Source organism: Oryzias latipes, chromosome 22 (genome assembly GCF_053564925.1).
Source record: "Oryzias latipes strain Hd-rR chromosome 22, Olatipes_Hd-rR_3.1".
NCBI lineage: Eukaryota > Metazoa > Chordata > Actinopteri > Beloniformes > Adrianichthyidae > Oryzias > Oryzias latipes.
Window position 1 is genome coordinate 28,225,095 of NC_136258.1, and position 25,331 is coordinate 28,250,425.

The 25,331-nt window shown below is 43.7% G+C and overlaps 1 protein-coding gene and 1 long non-coding RNA gene across 3 annotated transcripts; one reads left to right on the forward strand and one right to left on the reverse strand.

Annotated features, from left to right (window-relative positions):
* Window positions 1–271: 271 nt before the first annotated feature.
* ehd4 (EH-domain containing 4) lies at window positions 272–23,155 on the forward strand. Of its 2 annotated transcripts, none has more exons than XM_078941155.1 (8): window positions 272–353; window positions 7,817–7,993; window positions 9,915–10,012; window positions 15,235–15,401; window positions 15,472–15,605; window positions 15,685–15,796; window positions 18,769–18,933; window positions 21,275–23,155. In XM_078941155.1, exons 2-8 carry the CDS (start codon window positions 7,845–7,847, stop codon window positions 21,830–21,832), a joined length of 1,383 nt encoding a protein of 460 aa, XP_078797281.1. In that variant the 5' UTR covers window positions 272–353; window positions 7,817–7,844; the 3' UTR covers window positions 21,833–23,155. The 2 variants fall into 2 exon arrangements, with proteins under 2 accessions (XP_078797281.1, XP_023807173.1); XM_023951405.2 differs by lacking the exon at window positions 272–353 and adding an exon at window positions 849–1,475.
* On the reverse strand, window positions 5,267–5,890 carry LOC144989125 (uncharacterized). The gene is made up of 3 exons (XR_013653280.1): window positions 5,757–5,890; window positions 5,509–5,588; window positions 5,267–5,403 (listed from the first exon to the last, which is right to left on the reverse strand). It is a non-coding gene; the product is annotated as an uncharacterized LOC144989125 (long non-coding RNA).
* Window positions 23,156–25,331: the final 2,176 nt, after the last annotated feature.

The following is a 25,331-nucleotide window of genomic DNA, read 5'->3' on the forward strand; positions in this document are numbered from 1 at the left end:
TATTTAAAAAAATTTATGCTTTGTGTTTGATTGCATTTAATGGATTTCTTGGAAGAAGGTTATCTGTGGAAAAGCTTGTGAACAATTTGCACTGTTAAATCAAACTAAATAAAAATAGCTAGTTAAACATTAGATTGCACTTATAGGCCTATATAGAGTGTTGTTGTTTGTTTGTTTTTTACTCTTCAGGTTACAACACATGTATTGTTCTGTTAAAAGCGTGTTGACATAGAAACAAAGTGTAAATAGGCTCCTAAAATTCCAACAGACGCTTCTTAACTGTAGGTGGCGCCATCTGCCCACGACAAAGAGAAAAACGTCCTTGGGGTGTCAAGAAAATTCCAAAGCAACAGGTAGGTGTCAGATTGTGTTTAAAAACAACAACAAAAAACAAAGCAAATATGTGTTAATATATTTAGAAGCAATAGAAATTGTGTGTGATTTCTAAAAAAACGTGAACTTCCGTCACACTAATGAGAAACCATCAGAGAACATTTCAATGAAAGAACACAGTCCGTTTACAAAGACTTTATTCATATGGGTAAAATTCTGGGGAATTTGTGTATTTTTCTAAATAAATTGAGGGAAGTTTTCTCCTCTTGTTGTCAAATCTGTTGGATTTTCTGGTCTTTTCCTAAATTGAAATTATAAATCATCAGGAGAATAGTTAATCCGAACCAGGTGAGTTCTGTTCTGACTGAGGTGTTGCTCCTGCAGAGTTTAGTCAGCTCAAAGTCCAAAAGAAAGCTCTGAAAATCGGCTTAGACGCGCATTCACACCGGAATGTAATAGAATTCAATTCTGTTTGTTCTCGTGGTTTGGTTCTGCTTGAAGCGGGTGCTTTGGTCCAGTTTGGGTTTGTTTGTTCACTGCAAACATCCGCGTCGCAGCATCAGCTGACCGTCATGGATGACATCTGCTGCGCAGCTGCCGGGGATGCGCGCAGATGATCTCCGGTCAGAACGACGCGGTTCTGATCCAGGAGCGCCTTCGGCTCCCGCAGACCTGCAGCCCGGGGCCCTGGGCGCGGCAGTGGCCGTGGACTGCTCCCGCGGGGCGCGCCGGTGGTGACTGACTGCGGAGGAAGCGCAGCGTCACCGGGAAGGGCGGTGCCCGCAGGTACACCACCTCAGCGACGACGGCCAGACTCAGAGCGCGCGGAGTCAGCCATCCCACACGGGCGCACGCGTACACGCCGAGAAAAACGGGAAGTTGGGCTCGAGCTCTGGAGCGCGCGGCGTCACAATGTTCAGCTGGGTGAAGCAGGAGCACGGCAGCCACAACAAGGAGGGAGAGATGTACCAGACCGTGACGGAGGGGCTGCAGACGCTCTACAGCAAGAAGCTGCTGCCGCTGGAGGAGACATACCTCTTCCATGACTTCCACTCGCCGGCGTTGGAGCCCGCGGACTTCCAGAGCAAGCCCATGGTGCTGCTGGTGGGCCAGTACTCCACCGGGAAGACCACCTTCATCAGGTAGGACCTCTCCAACTAGGCCAAATCAACAAGTCCGAGTAGAGAGCCAGTGTTCTTGCAGAATCACTGACCTTTGGAGAGCCTGGTGACCTTTTAGAATTTTTAGTTGGGAGTAAAATTCTAGGTCAAGGCTAAACGCATTTATCAGCTGATTGAGATCAGGTTTGGGGTCAGAGACATGAAGGTCATGACTATGTCGTCACTGTAGCTGCATGAACATGTGTGTCCCTGCACCATAGGACTATTCCTGGCATGCTCTGTGCCAGAGTTCTGTGGTGTTGAAATAACATGACATCACCTTGTCTGCTTTCCTCATGTGGCCTGCAGTTCTCACAGGAACCACAGCATGACCTCATGGCTGCTCCATTTATCTACTTTCAATCACTTTTTTGGGTCAACAAACCCTCACACATCTTATCTCATCCGGTTTACACCACAGCTCTTTTGAAGTCCAATTTTACATCTAACAATATTACAAATATTTGTGATTCAACAAAAATACCATAACAATTATCTGCCGTATTTGTGCACATTATAGACCGATCACATTGAAAAAATTTTTTTTTAACGTGTTGGAGGACATATATCAAGAAAATTTGGACAAATGTTTCATTTTTGAGTATTTCTTATTTCAGATCATTGTGTGGAATATTTGTGACATAGAAAATACGCTGGGCGGGGCCTCAAGCTCCTTGCTCCGCCCCATCCTGATGCATCCACTTGCAGACAAATAGATCCACGAACGTCTCTGTTTTCCTCATCTGAGGTGGAATCTTAACTGTAGCTCCGGTATTGCTCAGTATTTTTGCAGTCCTAGTAACATTAGGTTGGAGTTGTGAGAGGGGCTGTAATCTAGCAGGAGAGTGCGTAAGCAAAGGGATGATGGGAAATGAAGGCATGCTTACTCCACAACACAGATTTTTTGATTTTGGCTAAAAACGGCAAAATCATAATTGAAAGACCTCTGGGGACGCTTTCAAAGTAGATCTAAACATGATCAGAGTGGGTCTCCAAGTATTATTGAGTATAAGTATAGCAAGTAATACTAGTGTAGTGTAGGAAGTGTAATAACTGAATCCTTCGTCCGACTAAATTTGATCTTTTTAGTCAAGTTTACGGGGACTATAGATAGTATAAAAAAGTAAACTTCAAGTATTCACTCTTAAGTATACTTGTAGTACACTTGGAGTACTTTTTGCTAACACAAACATGTCAAATCCAGCATCTCAACAAGTGCTATTGTTTGATAAATTAGTTGCTCCAACTTCTGAGTATTGAAAACTTTTTTTTTAATAAAATCATTGAAATGTTACTTTTTTAAAAACAAAAAGAGAAATAATGACGCTTTTTCCTTCCACTTTTAATGCTTTTTGCATCTCTTTTGGTTTCGACACTTTAGATTTGAACCTTAGCAACAGCTTTTCTCCATCGGCCATCAAATCAACCAACGGTGCAACCACTCCACCCCTGATCCACACAGTTATCTTTGAGCAACACCTTTTCTGAAAGAAACGTTGCAGTTTCAACGCTGACCTTGAGATTTAGACGGGCTGTCCTTTCGGAGAACTCGAGTCACAGCAAAATATTAAAATAAGAGTTTTACTGACAACAAAACGTTGAGAGAAAACAACAGAAAAACTTTATTTAAATGATTTAAGAGGCACATTTAAACCAGATTTGAGTGAAACTTTAAAGGATCCAAGAGAGAAAAATGTCAAACATTGAAGTATTTGAAGAGCAGAATCAACCAGATGTTAAAAAAAAATCAAGTATTTCCTGGCTGTGCGGTTCAAGGGGGAGTGGTCAGCACCAACAGAGGTCTAATACATGACTCCTTCAAAAGGATTTATACCCAAAACAATGTTTCTGCGCATGAAATTCATCATCTGAATTTGCTTTATTCAGTGAGTTTTATTCTGAAAAGCTGTGAAGTGTTGTGCCATCTGCAGACAAATTCTGCAGACAAATTCACCAATTCACCATTTAGTAGAAAATTATCATAAAAACAAATAATTTAAGAAACAAAAAAGAAGATGAAAATAAAGTTCAGAAATGATAAATGTCTGATATATGTTTTAGCAATGAAATAAGTTTGGATATAAAGGTTTAAAAAAAATATTTTGAGTTTGACAAAAAAATGTCCTTTGTGTTTGTTTTTTGTCTGTATTTTGTTTCCAAGAGGAAAACACGTCTGAAATGCGGCATAAATGATAAACTTATTGAAAAAATGAACACAACTTAATTTTTTTAACGAGGGGGCTTTATGGTAATTAGAGGTTTTTTAATTAAATATTTTGTAAAATAATAAAATAGAAAAAAATGCATACAATGTTTTATTTTTCAAAATAAAATCAATTTTCAGAACTTTGCCATTTTTTCTCATTCTAAATCCCTGGACTTGCTCATTGTAACATTGTAACTTTGACAACCCAAACAGTAACTTTAGTTTTATTTCCACTTTTATTTGGGTCTCTTTTGTTTTTTTACTTTATTGTTGATGCCTTGCATTATTTAAAAATGGTGGAGAACGTCTACAGAAGAAGTCAAACTTTAAGGTCTATGGAAACCAAAGCTCAGGCCCGGGTGGTTCTTCTGGAGGTGTGATGGCGTGGTCGTAGGTGTCGTGGTCGTCCTCACCACAGCCTGAACACCTGCTGGTCCTCCAGGCTCTTAAATGGAGTCTCCTCACAGGTCTGTCCGTGAGGGAAAGCTGCAGCTGACATGCAAACTCAGAACAAATGTAACCCTCAGACATGAAAGCAGCCTGGAGCTCCGCCTCCAGCCGCCTGCCAGGCTCGACTCCGACGTTTGGAAAGGAGGCAGACGGATCTGGCTGCTGGACTTGCAGCTCGCTGACCGTCTTTTTGCTCTGCACGTTTGCTGAAGAGATGATGAAACATGTGGAAATGTGTCCCTGAGGTGTCAAAGGTTCTCTGAGTTCCTTGGCTCCCCCCGGATCCGCCTGTTTTTCTCCCTGAGACGGCGTCAAACGGCTGGTGCTGTGTCTGCGCTGTGTCTGCGCAGAGCTGCGCATCAGCTACAGAGACGCAAAGAATGTGCTGATGACGGAAATGCGTTTGAGTCCCGAGTTCACTCCGGTCTTTTACGTACAGCTTTGATGTTTCCTGCCCAGATGTTCCCGCTGCCCATCCGGGCGCGGATGTGCCCCCCACACCCGCCCCAGTCCACCCCAAATGTGGTTTTATGAAGACGCCCAAAAATCCGATTTATGTATTTAGTATAAGCTTTTTTTGTTTTGTTTTTTACGTGTGAACCTTTTGGCGTCTGTTTGTGTGAGCGCGTAGTTTTCACTCTGTGACCTTCGTCCACTGTCGCCTCTCACCTGAGCTGAGGACAGGTGGATGGATGAATGAAGCAGCACTTTGTGAATCTGCTGATCGGTGGTGTTTAAACTGCAGAGGATGCTTTCCTGGCAGAAGGCGAGCAGCCTCAGTGAGTCAGTTTCCATGCAGAGTTGTGGGGCAGGTTTTCTCCCTCTGGCAGAGGAAGAGGAAGAGGCAGGCTGTGACCTGCACAGGCTCAGCTCAGCCTTCAGGAGGCCACACTGATCCTCCTCCTTTCAGCTTGTTTAATTAAGCTTCCTCTGTTGTTTTTCTGGATTTAAATGAACTTTAAAAATCCAGAAATCCATTAATGGTTCTGTGCTGCATCAGAGGTGTGAACCTGGGATATTCTAAGAGTCCAAACTTTGTGATGACATCACTAGAGGCTAGCTTGCAGAAACGGCGTCTCGGTATGCTTTGATCGTGTGGTTCAGAAGTTTCCATCTCCTCTGATGAGCTCCTCAGTTGCTTTGTGTGAGCTCCCCCTCCTCCTGAAACTCAATAAAGATCTAAAAACTCTGCACCACGAAGCTGACCTTCACGGTTTCTGTGGTCTGGGTTGATGTTGTGAATCTTCACAGCTTCTGCAGGAACATTAAAAAAGTTTAATTCCTCTCTGACGTTGGAGAAGGTTTCCTTCCAGAAATGTTCCCACAAAGTCCAAATCTCCTACATTTCCCAGAACGCACTTGTGAAGTCTTGTTGACAGCAAACATTGGTCTTGAGGGACTCGCCTCTCACCAGAGCTGCGTCATAAAAAGCGTCACGTCTGTGAAGATGAAGCAAAAAGAGAGGTGCAGTTCGTGGTCACATTTCCCATCTTCATCAAAGGCTTGTGCGTCTTCACTACAAACATCCACAGGTTTTGGCAACAAACACGGCGATTAGTCCTGACCTGAAAGCAGTTTGCATTAAACCCGCTGCAGAGGGACCGTACCTGCTAAAAACGTGCACATGTGCAGGATGTGCACATGTGCTTGTCCCCTTAGGACCATCTCAGTAACAGAGGTGGTTAGTAAGAACCTACATTTACTGTAGTTGCAAAAATTGTAATCCTAAAAGAAATATTTTTAACCTTTACTTGAATACTTTTATTTTGAAAAATCAATGCTTTTTTGTGCTTCCTTTAACATCGTTTTTTTATATAAACTTTATTAACAAATGATGCACATACAAAATACCAAACACAAAACTCCACACTGTGTGCAAAATACAATCTTAAACCACTGCTTATGTTCAGCGACTGTGGGCGGGATCTGTCAACTTATTCTGTTGTAACACATTCTTAATGATGTTTAACATCGGGAAAAGTTTGCATTATCTTGAATTAAAAAAAAAAAACTTTAACATTTTCTAAACGTTCAAACTCCTCCTGAGGATTCCGATTTATCGCCTCCTAACTCCTCGAGCGTCATTGGGAAGCTACTTGGGCGGGAAAAAATGTTGGAAATAAAGTTTGTCGATTTTCAACGGCGTAAGCCCGGCGAGCTCGCAAAAGTGGCGTTCTCCTGTTGCTCACATCTTTTTTCCCGGAATATTGTGAAAATGTTATACAGGAATCCCTAACTCAAGCTGAACAAAATAATATAACATACTATGTAAATATATCAGGAATGTGGGCGTGGTTAACAAAAAACCTCCGTTGCCAAGGAAATCCCAAACTTGACTTTTGACGTTTTTTCTAAAATTGACATACACCCCTTTGTCACCTCCAGTTGACTAAAAATGGAAATGGTTGCTATGGAGATGAAACCAACAGAACAGCTGCAGTTCAGAAAAAACAAAGAAATTGCAGTTCCGATCAAAGTGGCAGGGGCAGGAGGGGAGAGTGAGAGTAGCAGCCACTCAGACAGTGAGGGCGGGCCTAAAGGGGGCAGCGAGGGCGTGGCGGGTAGCCCCTGTGGGCCATAGCAACGCCGGTCGTTGCTTTATTAGTTTTGTGTTTGTAAGACTAACAAAACTAAATTAAATCTGTCAATCAAATGTCTTGAAAGTTGGATGTGGGGGCCAGCAGGCTCCTCCTACTTTTACTGAGTCATCTGATTGGTCAGTTTACAACTTGTACTACAGAAAAATATAAATAAAAGAAATCAGAGATGATCAAGAACACGTTTTAAAAAAAGGTAGCAGGTAAAGTGGTTATTCTGAGTAACAGCTGTTTATTTCTGTATAGACGTCTATGGGGATTTTGGCTTCTTGGAGCCAGCAGGTACTTCCTGTTTGGATTGCCAGGGGGAGGGGTCACTCAGTCCAGTTCTCTTGTACAGTCGAGGATTTTACCCATTCCAATAGTCACGGTTACCTGCGGTTCTTGTGTGGTCCTGGTGTGCAGAATGGTTTGTGGATATTTTCGGTGTCGTGGACCAAAAGCATCAAAGTCATGATTTGGTTTAAAATAACTTGTCCTCAGTGTTGGACAGATGTGCGGATCTGTGAGCCCCCACCGTCCCCATATCATGACACTACCTCCACAAGAGATTTCTCCTTGTTTGTTGATGAATTTGTCAATAAATTCAATAGTAAAAGACAAAAATAAAAGGTTGCTTCAGTCATAGCATGCTGATTTTTTTTCTTAAACTTGGAAAGGAATTTGAAGGAAGACGGAAGTGACGAAGTTCTGGGTGGGGTGACAGTAACTGAAATCTGCAGCTGCAGGCTGCCTCCGGCTAGTTTTGCATCCTCTTTGAAATCCGTCTGTCCTGGAAGGAACAGACAGCAGCGACCATCCTTCCTCTGTTTCCTTCTGGACTTTGAGTTGTTGACAAGGTCACCGATGAAGGTGAAGATGACCTTGATCCTCTGCAGTCAGCTGTTCTCTACAGTTTGTCAGCTGTGTTTGAAAAAACAAACAGAAACTTTCCACTTTATTATACGACAAAAACAATGACAGGTCTCTCTGCTAAGAGGAAGCTGGAACTCTAAACGCAGAACGTGACCGGCAAAGGCAAAAGAATATATGCAAAAAAAGTGAGTCAAATGTCTCCATCTTTGCCCTAGGTACCTGTTGGAACAGGATTTCCCCGGGATGCGGATTGGTCCGGAGCCAACCACCGATGGCTTCATCGCTGTGATGTATGGGGAAAACGAAGGCGTCGTCCCCGGCAACGCTCTTGTGGTGGACTCCAAGAAACCGTTTAGGAAGCTCAACGCCTTTGGGAACGCCTTCCTCAACAGGTAAACACCCTCATGCTGACTTAATTTAGGCGCCTGGTCAAAGCCTGGTGCTTAGAAAGAAAAGATTTAGAGAAAAACGCTGAGCCTGTAACTCTGGAGTTCAGTTGTTTCCATGGAGATAAAGATGTGTCACCTTCCTGCATCATTACATTCTAGAGCTACGCTCTTTTCTTTTTCGACTGTTTTCTAGCGCACGTCAGCCACCTACATTTGGAAGAGGCTTAGTGCGTAATTTGCTCCAGGCTATTTAAAAAAAAAACATTTTTTTATAAGTCATATAGTTCCACAAACCTCTGTTGTTGATTTCTCGTAAATTTTCAAAGAGTTGGCACTTCCCTGAATTAAAAGGGATGCCATCTGTGCATCACTACCAAATCCCAGCTGGTCAACGTTTGACCTGGGTTCATGTGTTACACAGAGAGCCCAAAAATGAAAAACATGTTTGAAGGCCGAAACACGCATTTTCGTGCGTTTGCTTTTCGTTGGAAGTGGCCACTTGAACGCACGTTGCAGTGGGCGGTGTGAACGTGAAAGAGCATTCAGTCCAGAAGAAAGTGATCAAACTGAGACGGCACAGGAGGTTCAAGAGGCTTTGAAAGACTTTGAGTTGCTTGACTGACTCTGAGCATGCTCAATGAGTCCAAACTGCAATAGATGATCAGGACCAGAAAGCAGAAGGTCTTCTGGTTTTGGACCTTGGCAGCACCTCCTGGAAACAGCAGGTTTGGGTCAGAGGTCAGCGTCACTCCTGCTGGTAAAAGTAAAGGTTTGTTTTGTCCCCAGATGAGCTGTTGTTGGTCGGAAAGGTGGCCTCATCACCTTTGTGTGTGTGCACCTCCCGCTCCTGTCACTGCATCCTCCAAACACTCAACCTGGGAAGTGACCCGTCGCCCCGAAATGACAGACAGACGCGCTCAGAGCGCCACACGCCGAGAGCTGCCGCCTCCAGAGCCTAAAATTAGCTCTGGACACGCTTCCTCTGTCCGGGGAGGAAACGAAAGCGGGAGACGCTCCATCTTGGAGCGAAGAACTCCTCCGTGTAGGAGCTCCATCTTCTCCTGAAGCAACAGCGAGCTCCACAATAAGTTATTATTTCCAGGAGGAAGTGCGCGTGCGTCAGCAGCTGTCAGCACGGCGGGTTTGTTATTTCCCGCCGCCAGAGTCGAGACTCCGACGCATGAGAGGATTTATTAAAGCGGCTATCTAACTTTATCTCCGCGGGAAGTCCAGAGATATTTTCAGCAGAACTCAGAAGATTTGCCCCCCCAAAGCGTAGATCACCCGAAGTGGAAGAGTTGTGTCTGTTTGTAATGCTGCTTGTTTGTTCTCTTTTATAATCACTGCAAAGATCTTTGGACAGAACTGGGGGGGAAAATAATCTAAAATAAAAGAAGAAAATTCATTAGTGCTTTAATATCACTATGGCAACCATCAGAAGATGAGCATTTCTTCTCTACGCCACAGCATAAAGCTGCAACATTTTGTCATGACCTTTGACCCACACAGAGGCAGACATCTTTCTTCAACTTTTGCGTAACTTTTGCCGACTTCTCCAGATTCATCTGTAGATGCGAAAGGTTTCTAAAAGTGTTTCCTCTTAAGAATTCCAATTTAAATCCTTGCTAATAATTCTAAAATACATCCTCCTGACTATACCAGAGAAAAAAATAACAATATTTTTTGTTTTAAATCCACCAATATCTATAGTTTAGAAGTATGCCGTGGGTGAGAGATATTCAGGTTTAGAAATGTCCTCTACAGAGAATACATTTGCATTGTTGGTACAAAAAGAGAAACATTTGCATTTTAAGAATTGTTTTGTGTGAAATAAATGTTCAAGACTTCGACATTTGTGTCACAACAAACGTGTCAGTTGAGCATGTCAGCTGCAGAGCTGTTCAACAGCTTTCTCTGTCTGCAGGTTCATCTGCTCTCAGATGCCCAATCAGGTCCTTCAGAGCATCAGCATCATCGACACACCTGGAATTTTGTCGGGAGAAAAGCAGCGAATCAGCAGAGGTACAGTGTCTATGTGTTTGTGTTTGTGTGTTTGTGTGTCAAGTTGTGGTTTCACAGTCTGAAATACTAAAACGGATCAACATTTTTCTTTCTAAATGGTTCCAGTATAGGCTCTTTCATGAATTAAAAATGATTCCAGTATTTCAGCACGGTTACACACATGCACACAGTTATATTATTCTAAGTAATCAGATTACAAGTTGCTATCTTAAAGACCCACTCTGATAATCTATTGATCTATTTTCCAAACTTTCCTAGTCGTCTTTTTAATTCTAATAATAGGTTGTTGTTTTTTTTAGCCAAAACGTTTTTTTTTATTGTTTTCTAGGACATAGTTTCTGCAGAGGGTCAGGAGTTCATGTAAACATTGAGCTCTGCATTTTGAGAGGGACTGTTGGCTCCCTTCCCCTCCCTGTTGCTGATATTGTCAGGCAGGGAGCGTATTTTCTACTTCACAAATAGGATATTTTTTTAAACAACATTTTTTTAAAAACAGGAAGACTCAGAAATGCAACTTAATTCTTAATTTTCTTCATAAAAAGTCCTCCATCATCAGAAAAATGCAGCAAGACCATGTTAAAAACACCAGAAACACATTTTTTTATTGGAGGGGGGTCTTTCAATAACCAGTGAAGTAACACAGAAACTTCTGTGACAAGCTTTGGCCTTAACTCTGCACAGTGGCGTCCCTTCAAAGCCAGAAGGGTAGCGCTTCGAATCCTTGCTTCTCGTTGTGGACTTTACGTGATCTCGTTGTGCGTTTGCGGGTTCTCTTCCTGAACTCACAGTTTAAAAACACATTGAAGTTCCTTTCTGGTTTGTGGTTTTCCCTTTTGCAGAATGAGATGGATCAGTAGTTTAGGTAAAAATAGATCAGTGAAAGGCTCCGGCAACCTTCATGAATGAAACGTGTGAAGCTACTGATGTCTGAACATGAAAGATTTCTGTCAGAAAAAGCCTCATTTCGTCAGTTTGTTGACGGTCAGTCGGCAGGTAAAAAGTCCAGCCGATGTTCCGGATCAGCGCCGCCGTTATTGAGCCATAAACGGAATTCTCTGGTAACCAAGTTTCTCTCAGAAAGCAGAGTAAACACCCCCTGTCTGGTTTTAAGCATTGAGCAAGCTCCTAAAGGGGCATTGCCACATCTTTTTGTTGTAACATCAAACACAACATAAGCTTCCAGAGCTGAAGGCGCGGTGAGGCTGACTCCAGAACCTGCAATGGACCTTCAGCCTTAAACGCTGCAGGGTTGTTGTTTTTTTAGTTCCCAGCCTGAGAAAAAAAAACCTCCGAATGCAGACGTCTGTTCCAGTGACACAAACTTTTTCAGCACGTTGACTGCAGAGGGGTCCTCCTCCTCCAACCGGAAACTCCTGCTGTTTCCTGTCATGAATCAGTGGTGTGAGTCTCCAAACCGCAAATGCAGATCTGAAACCTCAAAGACAGGAACCAACTGTCAGAGAGGCTTCCTCGTTCTGTGACCCGGCTTCCAGCTATCCGCTCCGACTCTCCTTTCAGCAGATGCAGGAGCAGCAAACAGTGACAGCTTTGGCAGGAGCAGCAGAGGTTTCCTAACTTTTCTCTCTGAATTGGCTCCTGAAATATAGTAGGTAGTAGGTAAAAATGTGACCGAATGGACTCCTCATGACGAACTGTGGCTCCTGTCGGTTCCTGCATTCATTTCATTTTAGCGATATTAATATCCTTTTTCTAATTGACCAAATCTCTCAAATGAAAATAAAATTAAAAGCAGCCCTCCCACACCCTTGCTGGCCCTCCTTTGCCCCCCCCCTCACTGGCTAAGTGGCCCTGATGGTTGCTTTTCTGTTGGTTTTATCCCCATAGCAACCATTTACTGTTTTGGTCGCCTGGGGGTGACGAACACGTCTGTGTCATTTTTTGAACAATCGGCAAAAGTAAATTTTTAGATTTCCACGGCAACAGAGGTTGTTTTTTTTGACCCCACCCAGATTCCTAATATGTTCACATTGTATGTTATGTCACTTCATTCAGCTTGATCCAGAGATTCATGTATAATATTTTCACACTATTTGGGTGAAAAATGAGCAGGCGACAGGGAAACGCCACTTTGGCGGGCTCTCCACGGTAACGCCTTTCAAAATTTACAACTTCTACAAACCAACATATTGATGCTCAATGAGTTCAAATGTGATAAATCAAAAATCCCTAGGAAGAGTTTTAATATGTAGAAGGGACTACAGGGGAGTTTTTCTCTTTTATTTAAAGATAGCTGCCCCCACTCAGGGTCAAAGGTCAAAAAAGCTAGAGTTGTGGTTGCAGACCTTTTGGCATGTGTGTCAAATTTTGTGAAGATCACTCAAACAAATATTTTCTTGGCCATCCCATGACACGCGTGTTTTGGTTACGTTTGGAAATTTTAGGATCTGAAATTCAGCAACCCTAACTGAACCGGTTTTCCTCCCAACACGACGGCGATGCAGCAGCTTCTGCAGCTCCACCTCTTTTTTTTCCCCCTGCTGATCCCAGTGACTCATTCTGGAGCCATGACAGCATCAGCTGAGCGGGCGGAGGCTTAGGTGGATGGATGGAGTGACAGCAGGGGAAATGGCAGCTCTCCCTCCATCTGGAAACAGTTAAAGGCTGAGCTCAGGTTGCTGCAGAAGACGGGGTTGCAAAAGATGCCGCTGTGCTCGGGGTCCTCTGTGACCCGTTAGTCTAAAAGGCTGCAGTCATTTACTGTGCGCAAAGTTTTCTGGATCAAAATTGGGATTTTTCCCACGGTGTACTGTGTTGTTGGATGCTGGGTCATTGGCACATGCTCAAGCATCGTTCAGAGTCTGCAGGAGATCCGGATCTTGGGGAGATGGTTGCGCACTCTGTTGCACGGGTCATGGAAACCTTCCTGCTGCCTGTTTGACTTGCATGTGGAGTGTGGCTCGTCGGCTGGGTGGAGCTGCTGTTTGCCCTCCAGGCGCCGGTCCAAAATGTTCAGGCAGACCTGCTGTAGTCACAGGGTGGAGTCTCAGAGAGTGTGGAGCAAACATGAACGTCCTTCACTGCTTTCCTTTCAAAGTGACCTGCAGAGTCCTGGAATATTACCCGCTGTTGCAGCTGTTTTAGAGAATTATTCAACCAATAGAAGGAATGTAAGAAAACTTGGAACAATAAAGTTCCTTTAAAAAAACAACAACAGTGCAATACAGTGAATGAAATGTGTTTTTTCTTGACAGTAAACACCTGCAGCTCTGGGTTTTCTAGAAAAATCCTCCTCAACCTTCCAGCAGGAGAACCACGGTTCCTCGTTCTTTCTTTGTAATATGGTAAATGGCGTATACTTATATATCGCCTTCTTCAAGGCCCAAAGCGCTTTACAGTCACAGACCCATTCGCCCAGTCACACACACACCAGAGGCAAGGTGGGGTTCAGTGTCTTGCCCAAGGACACTTCGACTCATGGGGGTGCAGGGCGGGAATAGAACCTGCAATCTCACGATCATTGGTCGAGCGCCCTACCACTGCACCACCGCTCTCTAAACCTTGATCTAAGACGGTTTTGAGAGCACTCTGATTGGTTGAGGGCCTCGGTGACACACAAACTGCAGAAAATGAAGGCATCTCTCAGCTGTGGACTGTGGTCCTGGTTTCTCTGCAGCTGGCTCTCAGATCCTCCAATCCTTCTATGTGGATCTCTGGAACACCTGTGGTTCTGCGTTATTCTTCATCTCCTCAAACTTATCATCAGTTAAAGCTGAAGCCTGTGTGTAGATGATGAAGTAGCATCTCACCAAGCAGCTCCTGTTAACACAAACTCGCGTGAGAAACGTGGCAGGAACAAGATTAGAGAATCTACAGCCCTGGTGATGAATGCCTGAAGCTGACCAAAAAACCAGCAGGGCGGTGTGTTCAGTCTCCATACTGCTGGATGTGTTCTCCACCTCTGGATGTGTTCTCCACCTCTGGATGTGTTCTCCACCTTTGCCATAAGCAAGTTTAGATCTGCAGTTTGGGATTTAAAGTCCAACCCTTGATGCTTGATTTACCAGACAGGAACCCAACCAGGGAATTGAACCCTTGACCTGCTACTTCTTCTAATTTAAAAACTGCGATAAGACAGTGACTGTGATGTCAAACTTTTTTAATAGAAATAGAGATTACTTTTTTTTTCTTTTTTCCTCCTCAGTGGTCCGGTTAAAGTTAAAGATTAAAGGTTCTTTTTTTAGCCTTTCTGTTTGGGTTTTCAGGGAACTCGGTGTGTATTTCAGGTCGTGTCAAGGTTGAGGTGAAGACAGTGGACGCAGTGTTTTTGGACGCAGGCGTTTCCCTCACAGGAAGTGGAAACTCGGCGTGTTGGAGATCAGCTCACATCAGATGAATTTCCTTCACTCAACCTCACAGGAGTTTTACATGTGTTTACCTTCACCCCCCTCCTCCTCCTCCATGGCTGCTCGCCGTCACCACTGTAACCTGAAGCATGGCGGCGGGGGGGGGCGTGGCTGCTGAGTAGCCAGCCTCTTTTATTCATGAGGGCTCCTTTCTAGTGGACAGACGTTAAGCATCAAGCAGGGATCTGTTCAGTCTGCTGAGATCTGAGGTGGAAATGTTCATGATGTGCTAATTCTTTGACCTGGTTTTCCCCTTTTTTTTGAGGAGTAAAAATGAATGAAACGCCAAAAATGTACGTTTTTTAAAATGTTCTCACATTGAGGATCTGTGGTTTTGGGGGAGCAGTAGAAACCTCTGGAAATGTCCTTCACGTTTAAAGCCTTCCAGGTCTGAGATCATTGTGATCGACTTCAACCACACCCAGATCCCGTTACGCACGCCAGATACGCTCTGCTGCTCCGGCTGTATCCTGTGAGTCTTTCACAGAGACCAGCGACACATTCGTCAGTCTGAGGAACATCTGCTCACATCTGTCCAGCATCAGCCTGCGTGGCCCAGCACTGCTGAGATTCTGAAAATCCATTCAACACTAAAGTGATGCTTTTTATTTTCAAAGATCTATCCGATCTGTGTGATTCCAACTGAAAATAACCTTAAAAAGTTGGCAGCACACTCTACCCCTTGGTCACAGGGGAAGAGTGTGCTGCCTCAAATAGGAGAGTGTGGGTGTTTGACTGTTAAGATCAAGCTTTGGATTTGGGAGTCAAACCAATTGTTCGATGTTCACGTCAATTAAATTTGTTTGAATGCCCCTGCCTGTTTCTCTCTGGCGCCCTCACCTGTCCGCGTCTCGTCAGGTTACGACTTTGCGGAGGTTCTGCGCTGGTTCGGTGAGCGGGTGGACCGCATCATCCTGCTGTTCGACGCCCACAAACTGGACATCTCCGACGAGTTCTCGGAGGCCATCCGGGCCCTGAAGGGCCAAGACGACAAGATCCGGGTGGTCCTCAACAAGGCCGACCAGGTGAGAACGCTGGAAACCCTGAAGGCCACAGGAAGGATCACATCCTAACCTGTGTCTCACCTGCGCTCAGGTGGACACCCAGCAGCTGATGAGGGTGTATGGCGCCCTCATGTGGTCGCTGGGGAAGGTGATCAACACTCCTGAGGTGGTGAGAGTTTATCTGGGCTCCTTCTGGGCCAAACCTCTGCAGAACACGGAGAACAGGTACGTGCACACACACCTCAGAAGAAATGCGCACGCCAGTCCTTCATCCATTCATTCCTTCACCCCCTCCCCCCTGCAGGCGGCTGTTCGAGGCCGAGTCTCAGGACCTCTTTCGGGACATCCAGAGTCTCCCCAGGAACGCGGCTCTCCGTAAACTCAATGACCTCATTAAGAGAGCGCGGCTGGCGAAGGTGAGACGGGAAGTCACGTGTTTGTCCTTGGAGCCGACTCAGGAAAGCTGGGAATGATCCGGAATGTCAGGCTGATCATCTAGAAACAAAAGAACGTCCGTTCATGTCATGTTCATGCCACATCTCAAAGGCTTTCATTCCTTTTAAAAAGCTGTTTTAAAAAAAAATCCTACTTTTAGACCAAAATACCCAAATAAATGTATTAGATTTCCACTCCAATCCTCTTTAGATCTATTTTCAAAGTGTTCCTGGTGTTCTTTTAGTTATGGTTATGCTGTTTAAACCAAAAATAAAAATAAAACGTTGTTGTTTTCTAGTAGTTTCTGCAGACTAGTTCATTAGAAATTAGAAAACTGTTGGCGCAGAGTAAGCCTGCCCTCATTTCCCATCATCCCTTTCACTTTACCCTCTCTCCTGCTAGCAAAAATTATTTGTTTGGCCTGCGTGCACTACTTGCCCTCGCCACCCCCTTTTTGCCACGACTTACTGGCTGAGCGGCTGCTACACGACCTTCACTCCCCCCCTCTGGTCAGAGCTTCATGTGAAAAGTTAAAACTTAAAAAAGAGACTTTCTGTTGGTTTTATCTCCATAGAAACCATTTAACTTTTTGGTCGTCTGATGTTGACGAACAGGTTTATGTCATTTTTAGAAGAATCGGCATAAGTACGTTTTTGAATTTCCTTGACAACGGAGGTTTTTCTGTTGATTAGGCCCATATTTCTAAAATGTTCATATCGTGTGTTTTCAGGTTGAGCCAACTATTCATGTATTACATTTTCACAATATTCTGATAAAAATTTGCTAGCAAGGAAACGCCATTTTTTGGTAGCTCGCCAAGGTAACGCCATTTAAATCTACAAACTTTAAAACCAACAATTTTTTCCCATGATGCTCGAGAAATTACGAGGCAAAAATCCTAGGAGGACTTTAAATTTGTAGGATATACTAAAAGTGATTTTTTTTTTAAATGGTGGCCTCCTCTGAGGCTAAAGGTCAACAAAGCTTTAGGTGTGGTTGCAGACTTAGGCTATGCCAGAATTCCCACCCTAACCCCTAATGACTAAAAGTGTTGTAAGCCCGTCCTCTTTTCCCATCATCCCTTTCATTTACACACTCTTTCCTGCCTGCTTACAGCCCCTCACAACCTAACATTACTGCTTTTGAATCAGATTCCAATTTGTCTTCCAGATTGGAACGGGCCGGGCGTTCAGGGCCGACGGGTTGTAGACTTTACGTAACAAGCTTTTTTCTAACAGCATGTTTTCATCTGCTTCTGATTCACAAGAATTAGAATAAAGAAATCCATTAGAAAAACAGTTTTAATCTTAATTTTCTTTATGAATGTCCTCCATCAGAAAAATGCTACAAGAACATGTTAAAAACACTCAAAGCATTAAAAATGGATAAGTTTGTGTTCAAACGTCCATAGAAACAGAGACGTTTGTCGGAGAGATCGTAGAGAAGAGGCAGCTTCTGGTGGAATCGTCATAAAATAACAGGAGAGGCTGAAGCTTCGTGTGATGAACAAGCAGGGAGTTTGCTGCTCCACGGCGAGGGTGGAGTCACTCCACATTCTGTAGATCTCAAGAAGGAGATGCAGTTTGAATCCATCCACTGGTGAAGCGTTTCCCAGCTGCTCACAAACAATGACGTCGGGCCGGAGAAGGTCACCCGGGACGGTTTTCCTCATTTGACAAAAGAAACTTTGATGTTTCCACCACATTTTCAAGTGCTTTCCCTGCTTCTGCGATTGACGGGAGCCTGTGAACGCAGCTCTGCGGCCTTTCGGAAGGGATGAGCTGAAACAATCAGCTCGTTGCTCACTCAGCACTTTTTTTTGTTTGTTTGTTCCTGATTTCAGAATTGAGACACCAAATACAACGAGTTTCATTTCCTCTGCGGCGCCGTTGGGTCATAGTTTTGGATTCCGGCGAAATTGTCCAGATCTTCCATCAGTTTCATTCTTTTTTTGTCGTCTGTTTGTTCAGAAAAGAAACTTTCTAAGTGAGAGTTCTTGGTTTCTGTGGGTCCTGACCTCTCACTTCTGAGTTATTGTTTGGAGAAACCTTCAACCCTTTGGATTCATTCGTGAGAAGCTGCCCTGCTGCACTTTGGGTCGGTGACCTCACTGCTTTTGTTTGCAGCCCCTCCCTTCCTTCCATTTCCCATCATACCTTTCCCTGGTATGCAGGACTGGAGGGGGCTCTATTGCCCTCATTCTTCTCTGGCACCCCCCCCCCCCCCTCCCCCCAGTGTCCTGAGTCATGTCACACAGACCTCAGGTTGAGGTTCTGTTACTGCAGGAGGGAACCGGACCGTAGTTCTGCATGCAGAACCAGTTTGCTTTATTGCTCATTTCAATCATTTTTATGTTCTAAACAGATCAAGAAGTAACTAAGATGTTTCTGTGAAGAGAAACAAAGTGCTGCAACAAGCTGATTTACGTCGTTTGAATTGGAATCTTCCTCAGCACGCACTTTTATATGACCCACTCCGATGAAAATCAGCGTTTTTGGTGATTTTAACAGGTTCTGATGCTTATTTCTTTGCTCCAAGTGTTGTGAATGAGGAGCAGATGAAAATACTTGAATATGATCGTACTTGTGACATAGAAAGTACGCTGGCGGACCGCAAGCTTCCTGCTTCGAGCTCTCCGTTGGCCCCGCCCACAACTCAGAGGGGAATTTCTGCAGAAACTGTCCTAGAAAATGACAGATTTTTTTTATTTTTTGCGGAAAAACAGGATAATAATAACTAAAAGATGACTGGGAATGTTTTGAAAATGGATCAAAAGATGATCAGAGCGGGACTTTAATTCCTAGCTTCCTCTCTTGAAGATGTCTTCCTTGTTCAGCAGCTCCTCGGGGTCATGACCTTCACTCAGGCAGCTTCCTGTCAACAACTCTTCGGCTGAGAGGACTTTAGGGTCAACAGCTGAGAAACCAGCCTGATGCTTACTGTCATCCTCCAGGTGCACGCCTACATCATCAGCTACCTGAAGAAGGAGATGCCCACTCTCTTCGGACGGGAAAAGAAGAAGGAGGAGCTGATCATGAGACTGCCAGAGATCTACACCATCCTGCAAAGAGAGCATCACATCAGCGCCGGAGATTTCCCCAACGTCAACAAGATGCAGGTAAAGCAAACGGCATCCGGTCCGCCAGAATGAGTAAACGAGTTACCTGTCGAACTCAAAAGAGAAATGCCCTGCTTCAAATCCAGCAGCTTCCTGACCGTCAGACTCTGACCAAAGCTCCGATTCGCAGCTCAGCATCAAGTTACAACAACCAATCAAACACTGGTGGATTAAAAGCACTAGAACAAAAAGGAAAGCTTTCCTCCTTTCATGATTCAACACCAAACTCCAGAAAACCGGAAAGAATAAAGGCAGCACATGCATCCTGTTTTCAGGCTGCAGGGGCTCATCAATAATCCCCGTTCAGTCCAGATTCTTCCAAGGGAGATGATCCCTGAACTCAGATGCAAAGATGTTTGGACAGAGCAAACGGATCTGCAGCTGCTCTGCAGAGACTCGAGTGTGCGAGTTTGAGAGCTGCCAGGCCTCGCTCATATCTGAGAGATTATTGTTGAAGTGTTTGTTTCAGCTCTTTCCTCCCCTGGTGAGATGTGAGCTCAGCTGACGGAGACACGATGTCCTGACAAAGACCTCTGGAGGTCTGACATGTTCAGAAATTCATTTTCATACGTTTAAAAAAATGAGAAATAATCAAATTTTAAAAGAATTCCTGTGGCCCGCCAAATACAAGGGACTTTGTTTTATTTTTTACTGTTCTGGGTCTTCATATGGAAGCCCAGAAGGAACAAACCAAAACAGCTTATAGTCGGTTATGACTCTTCGTCTAAATCCAGGACTTTATAGCACGCAGGTCGAATGATTTGACAAAAAATACAAAAATGAATCAAAGCCGCGGGTGATATTGTTTTGCCTGCCCTCGCCACCCACTTTTGACACGCCCTTCTTGGCTGAGTGGCGGCTGCACCCCCGAACTCTCCCCCTCTCTGGTCAGAGCTTCATGTGGCAATTTCTAACTTAAAAAAAGACACTTTCTGGTGGCTTTATCTCCATAGCAACCATTCAATTTTTTGGCCGCCTGAGGCTGACGAACAGATTTATGTCATTTTTAGAAGAATCGGCATAACTACGTTTTTGAATTTCCTTGGCAACGGAGGTTTTTTGTTGACTACGCCCATATTCCTAAAATGTTCATATTGTGTGTTATATCGTTTTGTTCATCTGTACCAGCTTTTTTTTGGGGGGGGGGGGGGGGTTAAATGGCAGCCTCTTCTGAGGTTAGAGGTCGACAAAGCTTCAGTTGTGGTTATAGACATACACTTGCAGCGTTTGTGGGAAATTTTGTGCAGATCGCTTTTCCCATGTGAGAAAATATGAAAATTGCCAAATTTCACAACCGGAACACCATAGGTCCTGTGGCCATCCCATAATAATTTCAGAACTTCTGTTAAGTATCCCTGACGTGTGCGTTTTGGTTTCTTTAGTTGATTTGGAAATATTTTTGATCCCCATAAGGGATTATAGCCCAGTTCATTTTTTTTAATGGTTTCTCCCGCTGTGATGTCATCACATAACTAAATTTTTACTAGGTGTGTGCAAATTTTGTGTGTTAAAAGCAATCCTGATAAAAGGAGTCAGATCAGAGAAAAAACATTAAAAAAATTAAAATAAATGAATTTTATTCTCATTTTCAGACCAGAATATTTGTACCTGTGATGTTTTTATGATTCTGTTCAAAAATGAACCTCAGTAATTTCAAACAAGTAGACTCAAGTAGATGTCTCTAAACCATAAACACAATCAAGTCACAATTCTGTATGTGAGACATTAGAGATTAACTTGGATTATTGGAATTAACCACTTCACACCGCTAATTCACAACGTACCAGTAAATCCAGGACTTCATTTAGCTTCACTTGAACGGAAAAAGCACTCCGATATAATTTTAGTAAATATTTGGAAAATAATTCAAGCATTTTTCCTGCTTCTCTTAAGCTTTCATTGTGATTAGCGCCACCTTCAGCAAGCAGGAAGCAGGAAAATCGGTTTAATTTGAATCAGTTGTCCTTCACTTTTGCAAATGTTGCTTTGTTTCCTATTCAGTCAGAGCATGGAGAAGCATGTGCGCTCTCACGTGCACTTCTCGTGCAGCTGTAGGCAGCAGGAGGGGAGACCTCCCGCTCTGCTGCAGGTCGGAAAGAAACACATTCTGTTCATAAAAACATCTGCGACGCTCGCTTCCTGTGGTCTTTGGAAACCAGCGGCGACACGAGTCTCTGCTGAAAACGTTCAGCTGTTCGGACAAAACAGTCGTGACGTACACAGGATCACAGCTGGACTCCATCCGGGTCTTGGAAGTGAAGTTTTGGTTGGTTGATGGTCAGGTTGCGGTTGTTGGAGCAGATGACGTGTCTGGATAAACTGTGGCCGTGTCTTCCTGCAGGACATGCTGCAGCACTACGACTTCCACAAGTTCCCGTCTTTGAAGATGAAGCTGATCGAGTCCGTGGACAAGATGCTGGCCACCAAGATCGCCGTTCTGATGGCCATGATCCGGGAGGAGGAGTCTAAGCAGCCGGCACCCTTTGTGTCGGGCGGGGCTTTCGAGGGCTCCCAGGACGGGCCCTTCGGTCAGGGCTACGGCGAGGGCATCAGCGCCGGGGCGGACGCCGAGGATTGGATCGTGAGTCGAGACAAGCACCGCTACGACGAGATCTTCTACACGCTGATGCCCGTCAACGGCAAGATCACCGGCGTCAACGCCAAAAAGGAGATGATGAATTCCCGGCTGCCCAACACCGTGCTGGGAAAGATCTGGAAGCTGGCCGACTGCGACCAGGACGGCATGCTGGACGACGACGAGTTCGCCCTCGCCCAGCACCTCATCAAGATCAAACTGGAGGGCTACGAGCTGCCGAGCGAGCTGCCCGACCACCTGGTGCCTCCGTCCCACCGCAAGAACCCCGCCGCCAACACCCTCTACAACCACACCGAGGACTAACACGGCGCCCGCGGAGCCAGGAGGAGCGCCGCCACAGGTCAGGAGTTTTAGTCAGGCGTGTGATGAGGCAGCCCTGAACTCAGGGGGACGCTTAGAGAGAAACCACCTTCGTGTTCCGAGACGTTTCTGTGCTTCTGTCTGAAAATAAAACCCCACTCATCTACTCGCGCCTCTGAAGAGCGGCGGCGGTTTGATGCCACAGACACTCTCATTCTTCACTTTACTGTATCAGAAAACAACAAACCTCCAGATTCTTCTTAGAGAAGAAACTGGAAATGAATTTAAATCAAGGCAGAAAAAAAACCAAAAATCTAAATCGCCTGAAACCAAACCTCACTAGAAAGCTCCCGATGGTGTTTTGATGCAGGACGGCGTCCCTGAGGTCAAGCGTCTGCCTCCGCAGACCACATTGTGACAGCAGCAGATGGAGACTCCAGTGCAGAAATATTCTCATCTCTTTATGTGGAGCATTTTCTGAACTTTTGCAAGACTCACAACTGCAACTGTTTGATGTAAATCCCTGTTCTTTTGCCTTATGATTCTTTCACGCTGTCGATCGCCGCCAGCAGGTGGCGCCGCAGTGCCTCAGTCCGCCTCTGACTGTGACGTTTCTAACAACAGAGTTAGAGTTTCTATTGAATTGTCTGTATATTCAAATAATCTTAAGTTTTTTTTTTTGAGGAATCTTGATGTGAGGAATCATCTTGTCATGATTTCTTCATGATCAGGTCTGGATAGCAGATCCATCAACTTCCAGTTTGATTCCATGTCTAATTTGATTAATAAATACCTATGTTTGTTTCCAGAATTGACATTTTAAAACCAATTTTGTTTAGTTTAAAAAAAAACTTACTTTATAGCTAGTGATTTAAACTCCAGAAATCTGGAACTTTTATTAATAAAACAATCAATTCGAGTTTTACGGCCAGTTAACCAACACGTTTCTTTTTTTAATTTACGACATTTAAGTCGTAGATTTATGATGAAAAACACCAAAGCTGTCTGTTTATCAGAGCCTAAAGATGAAAGATATGGAGTATATTGTGAAGTTTTTTTCTTGTAAATTTACAACTTTAAATCACGGGATTTTACTTTTTTTTTGTGGACCTCTGTCTTAAAAAAAAAAACCCTGCAGTTTTTGGGCTTAAAAAATAAAAATAAAAAGCTTTAAAATATTTTTCTAAACCCAGCCCTGACTGTGACCTTGTAACGCTTCCACTGAGGCCTTCAGGAGTTCCCACCTCCATGTTGTTCTTCTCCAAAGAGGAGCAGCTTTTGACGTATGCTCTGATGTTAAATAAAAACAGCCGAAATGTGCCGTAATACTGCCGCGCCTCTTTGTTGACGGTGACTGAAGGAGCCTCCGTGGGACAAATTAAAACAAAAATGGATTGGAGGTGAAGGCATTTTAGGCTAAACGCTCGTGACACATGGGCCCGGTTCTTATTGGGTCTTCAGATTGATCAAAAATGCATATGAAATAAGGGGATTTCAGTTTAAACCAGGGATCTGCAACCTTTAACAAACTTTAACCTTTCTTAGTGGCCAAAATACAGCCTTCTTGCTCTTTTTTATAATTTCATTTATAAAATCTAGCTTTAAAATATTTACTTTGATTAGTGTTTTATTTGAAAATTACCTATTTATTATTATTTCTTTTTATATTAAAATCTTTAGTTTCCTTCATTTATGGCAGCACTACATGCAAGCTCCTTTCAAAATAAAACACATCCTGTGTCAAATAAGATCCTCCTGCTATAGCAAATTTATTTAAGTTTTAAATGCAAGAAAATCTAATCAAACGTGGTGTTTTCTATCATTATGATACATTTTCTCCCAATACTATTAAATATAACCATGACCATAGTAGTGAAGAACAATTCTATAGATGATACAATTATATATATATATGCTGCGTGCAGCAGGAGGTAAAGAGATGAGCTTATTTTGAAAATAAAACACCACAAAATTCAATGAACTAAAACTAATTAACCAAATTATTTGAATGTTTTCTTTAAAGCGATGAAAGGATTTGAGGCGCGCCCCCTTGTGGTCACCTTGTGCCTCCAGAGGCTCAGGTTGCAGACCCCTGATTTAAACCAATCATCAAGACATCAAAGTGTCTGCAGCTGCTTCCGTCCACAAACATGAAGGATCTCCATGAGGACGGTGAAGCCAAACTTCTTTTTAAAAAACAAGAAACAATTAAAATGAACAGCATCTCTGTGATTTCACAAAACTTTTTATTTATTTTAACGTTTTATATATAGTTTTAACAGCCCTCTCACCCTCTGTGGGTGGTTTCTCCTCCGAGATCGGGTCCTCTACCAGAGGCCTGGGAGCTTGAGGGTCCTGCAGTATCTTAGCTGTTCCTAGCACTGCGCTTTTCTGGACTGAGAGGTCTGAGGTCCTTCCAGGTATCTGTTGTAGCCACTCCTCCAGCTTGGGGGTTACTGCCCCGAGTGCTCCAATTACCACAGGCACCACTGTCACCTTCACTTTCCATGCTTTCTCCAGTTCTTCTCGGAGTCCCTGGTATTTCTCCAGTTTCTCATGTTCCTTCTTCCTGATGTTCCCATCTCTTGGCACTGCCACATCCACCACAATGGATTTCCTCTGTTCTTTATCCACCACTACAATGTCTGGTTGCTTCGCCATTACCATCCTGTCAGTCTGGATCTGGAAGTCCCACAGGATCTTTGCCCTCTCATTCTCTACCACCTTTGGAGGTGTTTCCCATTTTGACCTTGGGGTTTCCAGTCCATATTCTGCACACATGTTCCTGTATATTATTCCAGCCACTTGATTGTGGCGCTCCATGCATGCTTTCCCTGCCAGCATCTTACACCCTGCAGTTATGGATTGTTGCTGGATTGTTTCACACACCTCTTTGCACAGCCTACACACACACACACACACACACACACACACACACACACACACACACACACACACACACACACACACACACACACACACATATATATATATATATATATATATATATATATATATATATATATATAATGTATATATATATATAATGACTTTTTAAATTCCTTACTACAGAAAAACAAAAACATTTTTGTATCTAAAACCCAAAAAAAACAAGTGAAAACCATGAACAGAGTTGAGTCAGATTGGTTTTGGTGGCGCGCCCTCTTGTGGTCACTTTACGCCTCGTTTCTGAATTTCATTTTTTCTGAATCACGACTTTTTGGTGACCGGAGCGAGCTGGTTTCGTGCTGCCTTCACGTACACTCGGAAATGTTTGTTCAGTAATCTGATGCAAAAAATAAATAAATCAATATACCAAAAATTTGTAGCTGTCAATCACGTTAAATGTGCTCAGATATGTTTTTATGTTTTTTCCTGAAATTGTTATTTTTGGTCCTTTAATAACATTTAAAACATAATTATTGTATTTTTTCTGTTTTTGCGTATTATTAATTAAAAATGAGAAAAGAGATGGGGGGGGGGGAGTCAAACCTCAAATGTC

Bases quoted from the DNA above. Each gene is read 5' to 3' on its own strand.
- ehd4 (XM_023951405.2), top strand. From the start codon at position 1,246: ATGTTCAGCTGGGTGAAGCAGGAGCACGGCAGCCACAACAAGGAGGGA. The intron at 1,476-7,816 runs GTAGGACCTCTC...TCTTTGCCCTAG, and splicing joins GGGAAGACCACCTTCATCAG to GTACCTGTTGGAACAGGATT. The intron at 15,797-18,768 runs GTGAGACGGGAA...GTCATCCTCCAG, and splicing joins AGAGAGCGCGGCTGGCGAAG to GTGCACGCCTACATCATCAG.